Source organism: Bos indicus x Bos taurus, chromosome 7 (genome assembly GCF_003369695.1).
Source record: "Bos indicus x Bos taurus breed Angus x Brahman F1 hybrid chromosome 7, Bos_hybrid_MaternalHap_v2.0, whole genome shotgun sequence".
Classification (NCBI taxonomy): Eukaryota; Metazoa; Chordata; class Mammalia; order Artiodactyla; family Bovidae; genus Bos; species Bos indicus x Bos taurus.
The window spans coordinates 60,892,367-60,910,931 of NC_040082.1; the positions used below are offsets into that span (position 1 = coordinate 60,892,367).

Consider the following 18,565-nt stretch of genomic DNA (forward strand, 5'->3'; position numbering starts at 1 on the left):
CGCAGCGGTCAACCCCCGCCCCCCACCCCACGTGGTAGGAGGTTTCCAGAATCACTAGCACCTCTGCGCCGCGCAGCCCTCGGCCGTCCGAGCGCCTCTTTGCGCTGTCTCGTACTTCCACCGTCTAGCAGCCATGATAAGCGCCAGCCGAGCCGCAGTATCCCGTTTCGTCGGCACCGCAGCCTCCCGAGGCCCCACAGCCACCCGCCACCAGGTAAGGGACTGCCGGGCCCTCCTCGAGGGGCTCACGGTCTTGGGACTCAGTGCGGCAGGCCGCGCGCGGCCTTCGGGGTCAGAATCCTCCGGGAAAGAGGAGAGATGGAAAATAACAGAATTCAGTGTTGCTGATTCAAGGATTAATTCAGGGTTTTGCCTTTCTTTCTTTGCTGAGTCACACTCTTTGGGAGCGTAGAGTTTTATTTCACCAAGTAGCTGGTAGTCGTTCTGATAGGCTTTTTGATACGGATTACGCAGTTTGGGCCTTGAGGTCGTAGTCTATAGGGAAGGAATAACTATTATAGTTTTTAATTTCGCTTACGGGTAGAAGAAGGAGTCTTCTAAAATCCGGAGTGTTCAGGGGCCCGGTTACTACGATATGACGAAGGAAGAAAGAGCATCCGAGCAATAAATTAAAAGTCAAGTTCTGATTTTCTTGTTTGCGAACATTTAATAGTTTTTTTCCCAGAATCTTCATCTCCGTTATTTCAGAAAAAATAAGTAAATCAGGAAAAGGCCATGGAGTGATTGCTCATTATCGTGTAAGAGTAGAAACATATCTTTTGGAATTGTGTTTCTTTGCGCTCAGGTTGAGTAAAGGACGACTTGCAATAGCCTGAGGTGAGAATGTAACAAAGGTCTTTGATCCTGATCAGAGGCCACTCCAGACATTTCCCCCCCCCTACTTCATATTCCCCCCCACCTAAACTGACTTCACAAGGTTGCTAATTCTACTCCCTTTAAAGCATTAGCTTGGCAACATCAGGGGAAATGGCTCAGATTAAGTTAAATATATATTTGCTACACACACATGTGTGGATCTTAAGTGGACACTGATATGACAGTGAAATTGAGTAGTTATGTTGTAATGTATTTTTGCTTCTCCACGGGATGTTTGGCAGTGCTTGAAAAAGCCTTTGGTTGTTACAGTCTGGGTAACCATGCTACTACTAGGTTCTAGTCGTAAAGGTCCAAGTTGTTGCTGAACATCCTGCAGTGAACAGCCCAGCTCCCAACGAAAGTTTTGTTCAAAATCAGTAATGCTGAAGTTGAGAAATCTTTTGTTAATGTAATTCAGGACAGTTTTACATGTACTTGTTTGTCTGACTTACTTGGAAATTTTATACTTTATTGGACTTGATAGCTGTGTCAGTACCATTATGCCTGTTATACATAAAATACCTTACAATTTCAATGAACTTTATGCATGGTAGCCACTCAGAATGAAAATCTCAAACGTTCACGTATTCTTCAGAAGAATAGTTAAAACAAGCCCAAGTTTTCTTATGTAACTGATGGCTGATGCAATTTTTTTTTTTTTTAAGGATGGCTGGAATGGCCTTAGTCATGAGGCTTTTAGAATTGTTTCAAGGCGGGACTATGCGTAAGTATAATTTCATTTTCTTTAATAGTAAGATGATAAATATTAAGTCCCAGACTAATGGTCTCTAAATTTATCATTATTTTGTTCAGGAATAAAACCACTGTTATATTTATTAAGAGAGTGTTCATTTCACCACAGTAGCAAATAATTGTTTTCTAGCAAACCTTCTTCAAGGTTTACCTTGATATTGTAAAATAAGTCTTTTTTCCCACCATTTTGGAGACCACTGTTAACTGACCATAGCATTGTTTTAAATGTCTTACAGATCAGAAGCAATCAAGGGAGCAGTTGTTGGTATTGATTTGGGTACTACCAACTCCTGTGTGGCAGTTATGGAAGGTAAACAAGCAAAGGTGAGCATAATTGGAGGCTCTGGACCATGTAGTGGTAGCTAGTAGACAATTCAGAATTCTGTGTCCATTGGCTTAGATGAGGGACATTTTAAAGGTTGTGTTTAAATTCTTAAGACTCGCTTGAGTTGCATCTTTGTGCTTAATTTATGCTGGTAATAATCAAATGGATTTAACTTCCCAGGATTTAAGTGTGTCCTAGTACAGAGATAATAAAATTTTACCTTTTTATAAGTCAGTTAAACAAAAGTTAAAGGTGCAGAAACAGTCTAGAAGCAAGTGGAGCTCCAAATAATGCAAAGGCTGGGTCATAAGTAAAGAATGTTCTTTATTTCCTGCTGTGGTAGAGGCTCTTCCTCCTGAATCCTACCTATTCTGTTCTTAAAATCTTTGTTCCCAGTTGGTTCGCCTCAATAATATTTGAAGCACCTGGATCTTTTAATCCTTTTTGGCAATTAAATTTTTTTTTCCTTTACTGCGGTGGGTCTTCGTTGCTACGTGCAGGCTTTTTCTAGTTGGCGGCCAGTGGGGGCTACTGTCTCATTGCAAGGGCTTCTCTCATTGTGGACCAGGATCTCTGGGGTGCTCAGCCATCAGTAGTTCTGGCGTACAGGCTTAGTTGCCCCACACTATGTGGAATCTGCCCAGACCAGGGATCAAACCTGTATCCTCTGCATTGGCAGGTGGATTCTTAACCAGGGGATCACCAGGGAAATCTGCAAATTTTTTTTAATGCCTGAAATTTTTAGCCATCACCAAAACAAAAGTACATTTGATTTATATATATTCCTATTTTTTCGGATGTTCTTAGTTGAAAATTGTTTCACTCTCAAATAGTAGTTGCTTACTATATCAATATTTACAGGGCAGAAGAATATCCTCACTAGTACTATTGTTTAATGTTTGCTTTGTGTCTCAAATAATTGATATAAAGACACTGGTGGTGACTGGAACCTTACTCTCTGTCCTACTTTGGGAGTTTTAGGTGCTAGAGAACGCTGAAGGTGCCAGAACCACCCCTTCAGTTGTAGCCTTTACAGCAGATGGTGAGCGACTTGTTGGCATGCCGGCCAAGCGACAGGCTGTCACCAACCCAAACAACACATTCTATGCTACCAAGCGTCTTATTGGTCGGCGATATGATGACCCAGAAGTTCAGAAAGACATGTGAGTAATACTAAGACTGTATTTATTTGCAAAGGCTGTATAGAACAGTCTTCCTAGCAGGATCCCTGAGGACAGGCCCTGCCCCTGCCCAGAGGGTGTCTTCTTCAAAATATTCAGTTCTGCCTTCACAGATTAGGACTTTGCTATGTGTGACATGATATATGAAGATTTGGCTAGTCATACCTGGACCATGTAAATTGGTGTTAAATACGAGACAGATAATGACATAGGCTCCATCTTGTGCTGATCAGATAGTTCGATATGTTTTCAAGGTTTATCCTTGCTGTCACATGTTATCAGTATTTCATTTGTTTTTATGGCCAAATAATACTCCATTGCACACATACATACATAATTTAATGTTTATTTGTTGATGACATTTGGGTTGTTCCCACTTTTTGGCTGTTAATGAGTAATGCTACCATAAACATTTGTAGGTTTGTATGTGGATGTACGTTTTCATTTCTCTTGGGTAGACATCTAGTAATGAAGTTTCTGGGTCATATGATATCTCTGTGTTATCCAAAGCAGCTGCATAAGTTTTTGGTGAGAAGAATGTTCAGGTTTCATTAGGATGTTTTTACATGTTAATGATTACTTTCTAAAGGATTTCATTAAGTGAATTCCTGAAGTTCTCATTTGTTGGCATGGATCTCGTGGGGTGGAAGATGGGCTTTCATGGTGTATGGTAACTTCATGGTAGATTGTGCTGGCATGTTTTCTCAAATATTTGTGTCTTTCAGTAAAAATGTTCCTTTTAAAATTGTCCGTGCCTCTAATGGCGATGCCTGGGTTGAAGCTCATGGAAAACTCTATTCCCCAAGTCAGATTGGAGCATTTGTGTTGATGAAGATGAAAGAGACTGCAGGTGAGAAAGCTTAGTTCATATCTGGAAGAATTCAGAAAACTGCATGATTACTCTGAGATCACTGGCTTCCGTATTTCATTGACCTTTGAATGAGTTTGCAGTGACTTTTGCACAAAATACCTAGAAATGGCAAAACTTCATTACTCTTTCTCTACAAATTGAATTTCTCTTCCAAGTTTTCCTAATGGTGGCTTTCATGTTTCTTTTTCCCAGAAGGGAAACCAAAAGACTACATTTTAAGTTTTTGTGTCTGTTAGGTAAAACTTATAACTTCCTGTTTGGTCTCGAATGGACCATGTTATAGCTCTTAGACAAATCAGTGTTACAGCTAGTGTTACAGCTCTATTTTATTTAGAAGATAGCAGGAAAATCCATCTTTGAGGCGTGAGGGCACGTCGATCCAAAGACATGAGGAGAAGAGTGCCCCAGCACGTGGGGGAGAGAGAGAGAGCTAGCTTTGGCTTCTTTATTTATATGTTTATCTCTCCCTGGGCCTGTCCAATGTAAATTGGGCCAGCCAGGAGTGTTGTTTTTCCTGAGGCCCTCACTCCTGTCCTCAGACCTTCCTTTGTTCTATTTTCGGGGGTTTTTCCTTCCTTGTCTTTTAGCCACCGCCATTTTGGACTCCTTTTCCCTATTTTACCTACCTAACAGAGAAACAGTGGCTCTTTTAAGTCAAGGTCATTGTAGTTGGTGAGCCTTCACTAATGTGTTAAAGGTGAGATCTTGAGTTTTTTAAATTGAAGTGTTTTTCAATAAGATCTCTACATGTTAGGTCATATGCTAAAAAACGAACGGGTACTGTTTGTGATCTCAAGAGGATGACATGGGTTGTCAGGCTACATTATTAATTGTAGCTTATTTTATCTGATAGGATTCTCATGGTTGATTTTCATTGATTTCTTTTCCAGAAAATTATTTGGGGCATACAGCAAAAAATGCTGTGATCACAGTCCCAGCTTATTTCAATGACTCTCAGAGACAGGTGAGTTCAATTAGCATTTTTAGTCACGAAATAAATGGTACTTGGGACACAAGGGTGAAAAATGCTTTTTTTCTTTTTCTATAGGCCACTAAGGATGCTGGCCAGATATCTGGACTGAATGTGCTTCGGGTAATTAATGAACCCACAGCTGCTGCTCTGGCTTATGGTCTGGACAAATCAGAAGACAAAATGTAAGTTTGTGTAATAAATTTCCACTTAGATGTGTGAGACTAAGTTCACGGAATCTTGAAATCTATCCTCAGTCATCATCTTGATTTCTTAGTGTTGCGCCTTAGACTAAAAATGTACTGCCTTGATCTTTTCCCCAGGTTTCTATGGACTGTGTTTTTCATTTATTTCAGGACTATTCCTTTGATTACTTTTTCTCTCTTCTTTCTTTTCTTTTTAAAAGTACTGGCTATGGTTATTTGGCAACCCACTCCAGTACTCTTGCCTGGAGAATTCCATGGAGGGAGGAGCCTGGTAGACTACAGTCCATGGGGTTGCAAAGAGTCGTACACGACTGAGCGACTTCACTTTCACAGTTATTTTACTCCCTTGGTATGCCTGTTGGCAAGTATTCATCCAGAAGTTTAGCATTTCATTTTAACTCTTATGTGTGTTACATGTTGCTGTAAGACCATATGTTAAGACATATGACACTTAGGCAGTCATCAACTTTCATAATTATACCTGGGTGGGGGGAAATAGCCAGATTTATGTTAGTTTGGTGACTGAACTCTACCTGTGATGAATTTTGTTCTTGAAGGCCTTCTTTTTTCTTTCTAGCATTGCTGTATATGATTTAGGTGGTGGAACTTTTGATATTTCCATACTGGAAATTCAGAAAGGAGTATTTGAGGTGAAATCCACCAATGGAGACACTTTCTTAGGTGGTGAAGACTTTGATCAGGCCTTGCTGCGTCACATTGTGAAGGAGTTCAAAAGAGAGGTTAGTTACCAGTGTGGTTAATGTGTAGACATTGAAATAGAGAGAATTTCTTTGGACTGCGGTTTGCTTTGTTTATGATTTTTTCTCCCGTTAATAGACTGTTGCATAGTCCACTGAAATTGCATTTCAGTTTCATGGGCGCTCTGAACTGTTCTGGTTATTGTAACTTCAAATTGTGAACAGACAACAATGAAAAGGATACAGTACCTGGTGTATAATAGTACTGTGGTATTTTATATAGGAAACCTGAATGTCTTTGGATTGGGGTATCCAGGTTTTTGGAGAGAAGTGCTAGAACCAATCCTCACAGATACTGATGGACAACTATATAGGTTCCCTCCACTATCTGAAAACGTCTTCCTTTGAGACCTATGATAAGCTGAAATGTTGTGAAGCAAAGAAGCAATTACCTTAGGCCACATTTTGCTAATGGATGCACAAAACAAAATGTTCATACGCTCCCAGATAGTTCAAAGCTATGGTGGCTTGATGCTCAGATAAATGTAGTTACTGGGCAAGGAGCTTGGGGTGCACACTGCCTCTATAATGGCTTGCTGCAAAGCCAATGCCGAATATTAGTTGTCCTTTTTGCCTTTTTTGTAAATGTGAAAATCCTTTTCGGATTTCATTTGGTTGGCAAAAACAGGTGTTAATATAGATCTTTTATAAAAGTGAGGTGTGGTTTAAAGCAAGTTTTGGAAAATTGGGAGAATACCTGTATTGGAAAAGGAGTTTTGAGAATTCCTTTTTTGAGCTAGAATCCTACAGCTGGAAAGAAGTAAGAACAGTTCATCCCTTTAACTCCGGACATAGTATATCTTTTTCAGAGTAGGTCTTTTTCCTGTAGGTTTTTAAAGGCAATAATTAATTTTTGCTTGTTTATAAAGGTATGGCTTTATTTTGTCTTGTCTATACCTTACCACTGCGATTTAAGTAGTATTCATTTTCTCATTTACACTAGTTATATTATGTCTTTGTTAGACGGGGGTTGATTTAACCAAAGACAACATGGCGCTTCAGAGAGTTCGGGAAGCTGCTGAGAAGGCCAAGTGTGAACTCTCTTCATCTGTGCAGGTGAGACATGGACAAATTCCAACAGCCTTGATGGATCTTTTCAGCTGGAGTTTACTTGAATAGCAAATTTTAATTGGCATAATATTGGTGAGATTTTTTTTTTTAACCATTTTCTGGTTGGTGGTAAAAAAACTTTTCCATTAACAGAATCATTGTATTTTTAATGGGTGAGCTGAAATTTGTTAAGCACCAAATCAGGTTATGTTACAGGAGTCAAATAATGGTTTAATTGAGAGCTGAATGACATTGAATATACTTATTTGTGTTAAATATAGTATTTTTAAAATCTAGACTGTACCATTATGCTAAGTCACTTGGGTCTTTTCCGACTTTTTGGACTTTTTGTGATCCTATGGACCATAGCCCGCCAGGCTTCTATGTCCACAGGATTCTCCATGCAAGAATATTGGAGTGGGTCACCATTTCCTCCTCCAGGGGATCTTCCTGACCCAGGAATCGAACCCAAGTCTATTGTGTCTCTTGCATTGGCAGGCGGATTCTTTACCACCTGCACCACCTGGGAAAATCTAGACTGAACAGTGTGCAAAATTAGAATTACTAACCTGGAAGTACCAGGAGACTCTCAGAACTACTTCTGTTTTTATTTCAGACACCGTTTTATGTAAGTCTCTGATTGTCTTATTTGGATCACCAGTCTAGACAGTGAGTTAATGAAACCTGGCTGAAGGCTGGGCAATATGTACCTGTGCAAGTTTGCCTCCATGGGCAAACGCTTTACCATCTGATCCACCAGTGAAAGGTTGACATTAGTTAATTAAACATTATATCAATAAATGTCAGAAGTAATGTAGAGGTTAACAGTTACTCTGTAGATAGACTGGTGGAGATTAAGTTTCTGTTTCATTATTTGCTATATGACTTTGGATGAATTACTAACGTTTGTTTTCTTGTCTATAAAATGAGGATAATTAGCACTCCATTTCCCCTTAGAGTTGTGAGGATTTGTAAATTAATAGGTGTAACATGCTTAGGACAATGTGTAGTAAATGTATATGTTAATTGTTATAATTATATATTTATAGTATAATTATGTTATATATAAATGTATATGGTAATTGTATTTTCTAAAAAAGGCAAACTTAGACTAATAATAGAGGAACTTGACAGGTAATTGACATAATTAGAGCTCCTGCAAGGTGAGTTGATCAGGAAAATATAAAGTGCCAGATAAGTATGAGGTGGTGGGGTAAGACCTGAGAAAGGGTCAATGTGGAGCATAGAAGATAAGTCTGGAGGCTTTACAGATTGGAGGATTTGGTGTCTTTCCTTGGATGACTACAAATCACTGAAAAGTTTTGAGATGGGGCAGTGACATGGTCAGTTTGGGGAAAGCACCCTGAGGTGGAGTGAAAAATGCGGGGGAGCTGTGGCAGCCTGAGTGGGTGTGAAAAAGTGTAGGGGGCTGTTAAAACTACACCAGGTGGTGAGAGGAAAGCACTTGGACCAGGGTGAGGTAGGGAGAGATACATGGTTCGATTTGAGAGAGAGAAGGGACAAAACTTCATGATGGAACTGGCATTTGAAGGTGGAAAGTCCTGGAGTTTTTCAGTTTGTAACTTAGAGTGTATGGAACTGCACTAGTACAGTAACCACATATGGTTAAATAAGATTAAATACAATTTTAAAATATTTATTTTACTGCACTGGGTCATGGTTGCATACAAACCCTTAGTTGCCGCATGTGGGATCTAGTTCCCTAACCAGGGACCAAACCTGGGCGCCCTGAATTGGGAACAGAGTCTTAGCCACTGGACCCATCAGGGGAGTCCCAAAATACAATTTTTAAGAATTCCGTTTCTCAGTTGCACTCAATTCCATTTCTCAGGTGAATTTCAGCTTTTCAGCCATGTGTGACTAGTGGCTGCTGGATTGAGAAGCACAGGTAGCATTTCCATTGCCACAGAAAGTTCTATTGGATTGCATTAATTTTTTTTCTGATTCGGTTTAACATTGTGCAAAGAGGAAATTGTTATTGGTGTTCTTAAAACTATATCCAGTATCTTAAAACTATATCCAGAAGGTTTGTTAATTCTTATTAAGCCTTTAACTGTCCAGGGTACTCTACCTGAAGAAAAGTGGTTAAGGATTTGCTCCCCTCGGTCTTTATTGCTTTTTGGCCTTGCTTTGATGTGAAGTTGGAGGTGCAGCATAAATTTAACTCTCTTCTGGGAGTTCACCCCTGAGACACCTGTTTCTGCATGTTTAATAGTGAGTTTTGTTAGTCTAAATATTCTTAATCCATGCCTTATTAGGATTTTACATTTATTGATAGTATATGTTACATGGTGTGACTATAGCAGTGTTTGCTGCTCTCTGTGACTATCATACGGAGAAGGCAATGGCACCCCACTCCAGTACTCTTGGCTGGGAAATCCCATGGACGGAGGAGCCTGGTAGGCTGCAATCCGTGGGGTCGCTAGGAGTCAGACACTTTCACTTTTCACTTTCATGCATTGGAGAGGGAAATGGCAACCCACTCCAGTGTTCTTGCCTGGATAATCCCAGGGATGGGGAGGCCTGGTGGGCTGCCGTCCATGGGGTCACACAGAGTCAGACACGACTGAAGTGACTTAGCAGCAGCAGCAGTGACTATCATAGCAGTAGTCACTCCTTTAGACATTTTTGTTGTAGCTTTTTTAAGCACCTTAGACTTGTAAAGCCCTGGTTTGGTAGCAGATTATTTGGTTCAGAGCATACATGTGACTTTTTTCTTAAAGTACAGTGAATTTTTTTAAAAACTTGGTAAAAACAAAGTAATGTGATTTCTTAATGCATGTTTTAATGGCAGGACAGTTCTTCACCTTCTGAACGGGGATTTTTTTTTCCTGCTTCTCTATTCCATCCTTCATTATTATTAATAGGTTTGTAGTGTTACTTCTGAGAAGATAAGAGGTTAAATCTTTAAGAGTCTGTCTTTGGTAGCTGTTCGTTTAAAGTGTGTCTGATCTTCCCTGTGATTTTTGAAATATTTTCTAGTGTGTAGTCTTTAATTGAAGTAATAGACTTCACAACTGGTCTTCCTGCTTCCCTTGCAGACTGACATCAATTTGCCATACCTTACAATGGATGCTTCTGGACCCAAGCATTTGAATATGAAGCTGACCCGGGCTCAGTTTGAAGGGATTGTTACTGATCTAATCAGAAGGACCATTGCCCCATGCCAAAAAGCCATGCAAGATGCAGAAGTCAGCAAGAGTGACATAGGAGAAGTGATTCTGGTTGGTGGCATGACTAGGATGCCCAAGGTAAGTACCCATGGAATTCTTGGCATGGAGAGCAGAGAGGGCCCACGTACGATTTCTTAGGACACAGCATATGCACACTATATGGCTTCTGTTGTGTAGGGACATGTGTGTGTGACCTTTCTACCACGTTGGCCTGAAAGGGGTATGAATTTGTGTACTCGCTAGAGTTCTAGTCTTAAAGAGTATTTTTAAAAAAGGATTAAGAAGGGGGCAGATGTCTTTGGAGTACTAGCAAGGAGGACCCTGAACTTCAGTTTTATAGAATTTTTCAGAATGAAGCAGTATGAGGTCCAAGACACCTTAACATACAGCTTTAATTAGCCTCTGTAGGCAGTTTCGGATATGTGTTTTGCAGTATCGTGTTTGGGTTTCTAATACCATCTTCAACAGAGATTTGTGCAATGATGCATTGTATCAACCCATCATTCTGATAAGATAGGTATGTGGAAAACTTAATGACTGAGCACAGAACATGTTGAAGGTATAATTCTTTATAGCTTGAATGGAATGATCTTGGGCTTTGATTTTCATAATTTTTTCTTTTGAGTACTTATGGTTAAGTAAATAATGCAAACAATAAAATGGGGGTGAAAAAGAGAGGCTTTGAATCAAGCAGGTGTCTTTATGTTAATAAATTATCTCAGATGTTATATTCAAATAGAACTTTTTCCTAGCATTAGTAAAATATGGAGGGGAAAACATACCTCACATCAGCACTGGTATTGAATTACTGAATTACTACTGCTGCTTTTAAGCTTGAGTTTTAGTTGATACATAGAAGAGGACTTGGACAATATCGATTTAAGTCCCCGTGCCTTCCAGCTTCTATTCCTAGTGTGTTGCTTGGGAAATCAGATGACAAAATTTAGGCAAATTGTTTCCAAATTTAAAGAGGCTATAAATGAGATATTCTGAGTAAAGTATGTGTTACCAGATAATATACTTAATTCATTAATAAGAACTCAACTGCAAAATAATAATTTGAGTAAACATTCTTGGATCTGAAGCAACCTATCCTGGATCTGGTGGGGTCTGTGGATACATGCGCTTCTCTCATTCTCAGGCAATTGCCCTGAGTAGCTAGTGACAATGTTCTTTTTTCTTGGCACTCAGGTTCAGCAGACTGTGCAGGATCTCTTTGGCCGAGCCCCAAGTAAAGCTGTCAATCCTGATGAGGCTGTGGCCATAGGAGCTGCCATTCAGGGAGGTGTGCTGGCTGGTGATGTGACAGATGTGCTGCTGCTGGATGTCACTCCCCTGTCTCTGGGTATTGAGACCCTGGGAGGTGTCTTCACCAAGCTTATTAACAGGAACACCACTATTCCTACCAAGAAGAGCCAGGTAAAAGTCACCGCCTCTTTACTTTCTCACAGAGATACTGGATTCTGTGAGGGATGTGATTGTAACCACTTTTGTGAGCTCTTTCTAGAAAACTTTTCTTTTTGTTTTGCAGTTCACACTAATTGAATGTGGGTGGGTGGTAAGAATCTTGTCATTTATTCTCGTATATTCCTGGAAAAGTTCTCTTTACCTATAAGGAGTGGTGGTGATATTAGGGAAGTCATCAAGTGTCTTCCTCCACAGGACAATAATGTGCCAGAAGGAGCCTCATTATTTGAAAATTCCTACTTTATTCTCAGAGGCAGTAAATAAAATGTTTTGGCTGACAGTAGGGGAGTGTGCTTGTCTTCCCAGTAAATGATAGTTCTGAGATACCAAGCCAAGGGTTATTTGGACAGTGGGTCTTAGGTTTAGAATTACTTCCTAACTTTCTGAGTTTTGATGTTTTTATGAAAGAACTATGACTCTTGCTATGCTTGCAGTGATATATTGCCACAACATCATTCTGAAGAAAAGTGATGATTTCCTGTGACTATGAACATAAATGTCCTTTCTCTGACCCATTTCTCTGGATGATCATGTTTCAACATCTCACTTTTTATAGCTCCTTCTCTTGAGGCCTTATGTGCTAGTGCTGCATCTTTGTACAATGCGTTTGCTTAGCTGAAACAATAGCTATTGTATGCCCTTCTGCTGTGCTAATCCTACTCCTGTTCTCTGTAAAGACATGGGCCTTTGTTCTGAACATAGTGTACATTAGGATTCTTCCAATGTTGGGATGTGAATTTCTTCCTTTGGTTAGCAGTTTGTAGGGGGTAATAGTTTAATCAGGCTGCCAAACCAGCACGTTTCCTTCTTTTCCCTAGGTGTTTTCTACAGCTGCTGATGGACAGACTCAAGTGGAGATTAAAGTGTGTCAGGGTGAGAGAGAGATGGCTGGAGACAACAAACTTCTTGGACAGTTTACTTTGGTAGGTATTAGGAATCCTGAATTTCATGGTCATGATCATTCTTTTTATGGTGAAGTTACACTATTCTGACTCCTAATATTATTATAAACTGCTGACACAGTTTTATTTCCACATACCATTCAAATGAATGCTGCAGCCAGATAACCAGAGCTTCAGTTCTTACTTGAAAGCCTTGCCTTGCTTCTTGTGCCTTGGGAACTAAGTCAAGAAGTTTATAAGCTTCAGGGAAATGTTCATAAACAGTGATTAGAAGAAATATCTCATTACTACTTTTAAAGACATTTGATACTGTTGCTGGTTTTTTGGCCACACTGCACGGCATGTGGGATCTTAGTTCCCTGACCAGGGGTTTAACCTGTGTCCCCTGCAGTGGAAGCACAGTCTTAACCAGTGAACTGCTAGGGAAATCACTTGCTACTAGCTTCTAGTCAGCATTGCTTATTGTTTCTTACGGACATGAGTAATGGAGAACTTTGCTCTCACTGTGTATTCTTAGGTACATAAAGCCATTACAGTTACTTGCTGCAGCCAGCCTTCACTGGTATGAGTCTTATTTATTTCAGGCAGCAAGGAAAGTACTACCCTAACCTACAAACTCCTGGTTTTGTACATTTAAAACGTGTTAAAACATTTTGTATGTGTTTCTCCCAGAAAACAGGTAACTTATTCCCCAGAAGATCATACAGGTTTTGGAAATAGACCACGGGACCTGTTGGTGAGAGGAGCTTACTCTGGTATTCATTTATTCTAGATTGGAATTCCCCCAGCCCCTCGTGGAGTCCCTCAGATTGAAGTTACATTTGACATTGATGCCAATGGGATTGTACATGTTTCTGCCAAAGATAAGGGTACAGGACGCGAGCAGCAGAGTAAGTTCTCTTATTTATTAGATTGTAAGAGTGAGGTAAGGGCTTCCGTAGTGGCTCAGTGGTAAAGAATCCGTCTGCAATGCTGGAGATGTGGGTTTGATCCCTGGGTCAGGAAGATCCCCTGGAGAAGGAAATGGCAACCCAGTCCAGTGTGCTTGCCTGAGAAATCCGATGGACAGAAGAGCCTGGTGGGCTACAGTCCATGGAATCACAAAAGTCAGACTCAACTTAGTGACTAAAATAATAAGAGTGAGGTAAGAGACTTTGAAGTTCCTCTCCGTTAGGAACTACTCTAGACTGTGTATATCTTCCCTGCCCCAGCCTCAGGGGAGGATGGTGAGTTCTTGCCCTCATTCTCCTTAGTTATCAGTGTCTCGTTATCAGGTATGGTGTTTATTCCCCAAAACAAACAAGCACTGAGCCTCTGGATTGCTGAAGTTTTTGGTAGGTAGGGCAGTTAGTTGATGTTTGTATATTAGGACCCTTGGTTTCCCTCTGCTTATTATAGGCCAGTAGGCTATTCCTCTTCTCCATAATTCACATCAATAATTAGCTACTCTGAACAGGAGGATTCTTTTTCTTAATATAGTAGAGAAAGAAGCATATGAAGCATATCATTTTCCTGGGCAATAATGCGGTGCCTTCTTTTCATTATAGTTGTGATTCAGTCTTCTGGTGGATTAAGCAAGGATGATATTGAAAATATGGTTAAAAATGCAGAGAAGTATGCTGAGGAAGACCGGCGAAAGAAGGTGATTACTTCACTCGTAACTTATGTGAAGTGCCTTTCTTATTTATTCTCATATAAAAATTGTCATGGAATCCAGCTAAAATCTCCTAAAGACATCTCAGACCACAGTGATTTCTCCCTCTTACTGTTTATACTCTTTAACTGTGTGTAGCCATTAGCAGGTTGATTGGTAAGTCTTCGTTCATACTGCATTTTTAATTTCTCTTAGGAACGAGTTGAAGCAGTTAATATGGCTGAAGGAATCATCCATGACACAGAGACCAAGATGGAAGAATTCAAGGACCAACTGCCTGCTGATGAAGTAAGTCCTCTTTTAAAACAGTTCAATAAGTTTGGGGTGTATTGTCACTAATGTCAGTGACAGTCATTTTTCTGTGGATCTTGATAGCAATTTCTTAAAAGTGTCTCTCTAAACATTCTGCTATATGTTCAGGGCTAAGAAAACCAGAAAAAGTGAGGGTCTGGCTTTGTTTTGGTTTTAAGTGCAACAAGCTAAAAGAAGAGATCTCCAAAATGAGGGAGCTCCTTGCTCGGAAAGACAGTGAAACAGGCGAAAACATAAGGCAGGCGGCATCTTCCCTTCAGCAAGCATCATTGAAGCTTTTCGAAATGGCATACAAAAAGGTATTTTGCTCCTAACTCAATGTAACTGCTCTTGATCACTTTCACTGTTGACTGCTACACAGCCAGTCATGGAACTGGGAGTATTGGACTTGGAAGTAAACTTCCTGGTCTTCTTGAATACTTTGGGAGGGAGACGTGGTGAACCCAAAGGGAAGAAATCACTAAACCTGGGAGCGTGGGACAGGTAGGCTATAGCTCCTTCATTTTCAGTTCATCAGAGAACAAACTGTCACCCTTAACATTAAACAAGTGACTCTCAAATGCTTTCTTACAGATGGCATCAGAGCGAGAAGGCTCTGGAAGCTCTGGCACTGGGGAGCAAAAGGACAATCAAAAGGAGGAGAAACAGTAACAGCAGTTAACTTTGGAGTTGAAAGGACAACATGCTTGGGAGTGAAGGGATTTCCTGAGCTGAAACGGGCAAACTTCAGTCTTCTACTGTGTTTTTGCAGTATTCTATATATAATTTCCTGAATATGTAAATTTAGTGACCATTAGCTAATGATCATTTCATGAGTAACAAGTTGAGCAGTACAAAATTCACAGTATTCTGTCCCTAGCCTGTCATTCTTTTTCATTTCAGCTGCATGTAAAGTTGGAAAGATGATTTATTGATCATTCTAAAGAGGTAACATTGTTTTGTGTTGAAGTAGTCTATGGGGTCGCACAGAGTCAGACATGACTGAAGCGACTTAGCAGCAGCAGCAGCCATATTTTCAAGGGGTGAAATCTCACACAGTGAAGACAGTTGGGTCTGGAATGAAACCACAAGGTGATGAGATCCTTCTAGTGACCTGAGTACTGCTGTACCAGCCTGTGTGTATGTGGAATTCCTCAACTGAGGCCTTGCAAAGCAAGCCAGCTGTGCCATGTTGGGAGGAGGAGCAGGGAAAGCTAGATCAAAAGAAAACTGAGCTAACTATTTGTTAGATCCAGCTTTTAAAACACAAGTCGCCCAAATTTTCTGAAGGCACACTTTCCTAGCTACCCTTTGGCCTTATGTCTGGCACCTGTGTCCTTGATGAGTGTTCTTTTTGATCCATTCTGGACTTTTTTAAAAAAATAAATAGGAAAACCATCTTGATCTTTTTGTCTGAGGACCTGAAATTTAGCTTCAGAAATAGATGACATGAATTACATTTCCCAGTTCCCTGACTTATATGGGATTTCCTAACATTAGCCAGTTTCAATTTTAACAAATTGAAAACTTGAGAAGGCTGATATGATAATCATTATCACCAAAGACGAGTCTGATTCAGGAGTTTCTCTCTAGCCTATCTGAGGTTTGGAATGTTGAATGTTCAATCTTTAACATGAAGATTAGGCCTCATACTTTTCAGGCTGCTTTCTGCTCTAAATAAAAACTTCAGAAGTGGCTCACGATAATGGAACATTACGTCCTAAGGTGAGATTTCAGTGGCTTATACATCAGAAACCAGGTAATTTCTATAGTTCTGGTTTTTTACCCTCAGCGAGTTGTCATGTCCTGCTCTTTTAAATGTAGTTCTAAATATCACATGCTGCCAACTTAAGATCCAGGAAAGTGACTACATCTATAACTCAAATTTAGGAATTAATTTATTTTTAAAAAATTAAGGAGACTTTAACACCCTTTTAAAAGCTTCTTGAGGTTGATATGAGAATAGGCTCAAGTTTTCAGCCACATGAACACTTAATGGGAAACTTGGGGGATGTGCAGTATTTATTTATGTACTCAAACTGCCGTATATATGATGGTGGTTCAGTTACCCACTAGTAAAACTAACATCAGCACAAGCAGCCTTGAAAGGCAAAAATAAATTTAAATTCAAATATAATCTTCATGTTGTGGCAACACATGCATTAAAGGTCCCGAAAGGAAAACTGCCAAGTAGTCTTCCCCACTTAAAATGCACCCCTGCTACACAATAGAACAACACATGTGATCGGACCCCTTCTCCTATACTTTGACCTTGCTCAGACTGTCTTCTCCTATATTTCCAATTGACTCCTCCCCTCACTTTTTTAAGTAAGAACTTTGAGATTGTCATAAATAGCAGCCTTCAAGTCCCTGTCATTTCCTGTCCTTACCCACAGCAATTACCACCACCTAATTTTTCTTTCCCCCATTGCTATGAGTTCTTTTGGTCCTCCAAATCCCTGCTTTTAAATAACTAACTCCTAAGGTAATGGTATTTCGAGGTGGGGCCTCTGGGAGGTAGATCATTCTCATGATTGGAAATAGTACCCTAATAAAAGAGGTTCCAGAAATCCCTGATGCCCTTCTTAACATGAGGACACATTATGACCTGGAAGAGGGCCCTGACCTGATCATGCTGGCACCCTGATCTCTAACATCTAGCCTTAATTGTGAGGGAGAAAATTCCGTTTATAAGCTACACAGTCTATTATTTTATTCTGGCAGCCTGAATGAACTAAGGCCCACCCATTTTTGCAAGTTGCAAGAAGCCAGAATCTTGTTCACTGTTACTTCCCAACATTAGAACAATGCCTGTTACTTAAGCACTCAAATCTTGTCAAAACAATCTCTCCCACTGTCCAAAACTTGTGGGTGGTTTGCTTTCTCCATTACTTTTTAAGTTTACATATAAATTATACTCTCCATCTGTCAAGAGTTCTAGGGGTAATGAACCACACCCAGAAACTAAAACTTAATTGGTGAAAGATTAAAAAGAATTCAAGGAGAAATTAATAATGTTTACAGAACTAAAAGTGTGGCCTGAGGTACTCCTAGGCCAGCAAAGGGGGAGTAAGAGGGACCAGAATAAATTTGAAACCCTCTTTTATACTTTCTAGGTATTAAGTACAATTCTGTTACTGACTCGAAAAAAATTTAGCCAAGCTTTTTCTTAACTTTTAATTAAATCTATTAGAAAATCTAGAAGAATGCTGTCAGGAACACACAAAAACACCATTCAGATGGATTCAGTTAGCATTTTGCCTCATTTGTACTTTTTTAAATACTCGGCTCACTCTCTACATGTTTTCTGAAGATCATGACACTTCAACCTACATAGCATGCTTAAGAGCAAAACATTATCCCTACAGCTAATAATCAGGAAATTTAGCACTGATGAATCGGAGAAAGCAATGGCACCCCACTCCAGTCCTCTTGCCTGGAAAATCCCATGGACGGAGGAGCCTGGTGGGCTGTAGTCCATGGGGTCGCTGAGTCGGACACGACTGAGCGACTTCACTTTCACTTTTCACTTTCATGCATTGGAGAAGGCAATGGCAACCCACTCCAGTGTTCTTGCCTGGAGAATCCCAGGGATGGGGGAGCCTGGTGGGCTGCTGTCTATGGGGTCCCACAGAGTCAGACACGACTGAAGTGACTTGGCAGCAGCAGCACTGATGAATAGTTCCTTTGCCTTTTTGTCCTTTCATGATGTTGATTTTGTTGTTTTGAAGGGTATAGGCCATTTGTTTCACAGAAGAGAGAGCCCTTTGGATTCACCTGGTAATTTCCTCCTGCTGAGAGTCATGTACACATTATTGGTAGGAATACTTTGTCTTTATCAGTGCCTCAGTTACCAGGGAGAACAATATTATGTCTGTGCTTTGCTCCACATTTCATCATTAAGTTACCGTTAAGTAATCTGTAAGGGTGGCTTAATTTTAAGTATAACATTTATACTAGAGATTCTGTAGCAAGAAGGAGCAGTAAAGAAAAAAAGTTCTTGCAGATGATTAATGAGAAGACTGGGAGTGAAAACAAAATTTGAAAACAAACTGCTTCAAACACCC

General features: G+C 40.1%; 1 protein-coding gene and 1 non-coding gene across 2 annotated transcripts; both read left to right on the forward strand.

The window, feature by feature from the left end:
* The first annotated feature begins 7 nt into the window (after positions 1-7).
* Positions 8-15,925, forward strand: HSPA9 (heat shock protein family A (Hsp70) member 9). Its single transcript, XM_027546357.1, has 17 exons — positions 8-214; positions 1,542-1,600; positions 1,866-1,953; positions 2,936-3,117; positions 3,861-3,985; positions 4,897-4,970; positions 5,055-5,161; positions 5,760-5,922; positions 6,904-6,996; positions 10,053-10,262; positions 11,376-11,603; positions 12,470-12,574; positions 13,326-13,443; positions 14,101-14,195; positions 14,403-14,495; positions 14,678-14,818; positions 15,093-15,925. Exons 1-17 carry the CDS (start codon positions 134-136, stop codon positions 15,168-15,170), a joined length of 2,040 nt encoding a protein of 679 aa, XP_027402158.1. The 5' UTR covers positions 8-133; the 3' UTR covers positions 15,171-15,925.
* LOC113896721 lies at positions 10,659-10,730 on the forward strand. The gene has a single exon (XR_003512093.1). It is a non-coding gene; the product is annotated as a small nucleolar RNA SNORD63 (small nucleolar RNA).
* Positions 15,926-18,565: the final 2,640 nt, after the last annotated feature.

Excerpts from the sequence above, each read along its gene's own strand:
- HSPA9 (XM_027546357.1), top strand. The coding sequence starts at position 134 with ATGATAAGCGCCAGCCGAGCCGCAGTATCCCGTTTCGTCGGCACCGCA. Across the intron at positions 5,162-5,759 it reads GACAAATCAGAAGACAAAAT|CATTGCTGTATATGATTTAG; the intron begins GTAAGTTTGTGT and ends TTTTCTTTCTAG. Across the intron at positions 12,575-13,325 it reads TTCTTGGACAGTTTACTTTG|ATTGGAATTCCCCCAGCCCC; the intron begins GTAGGTATTAGG and ends CATTTATTCTAG.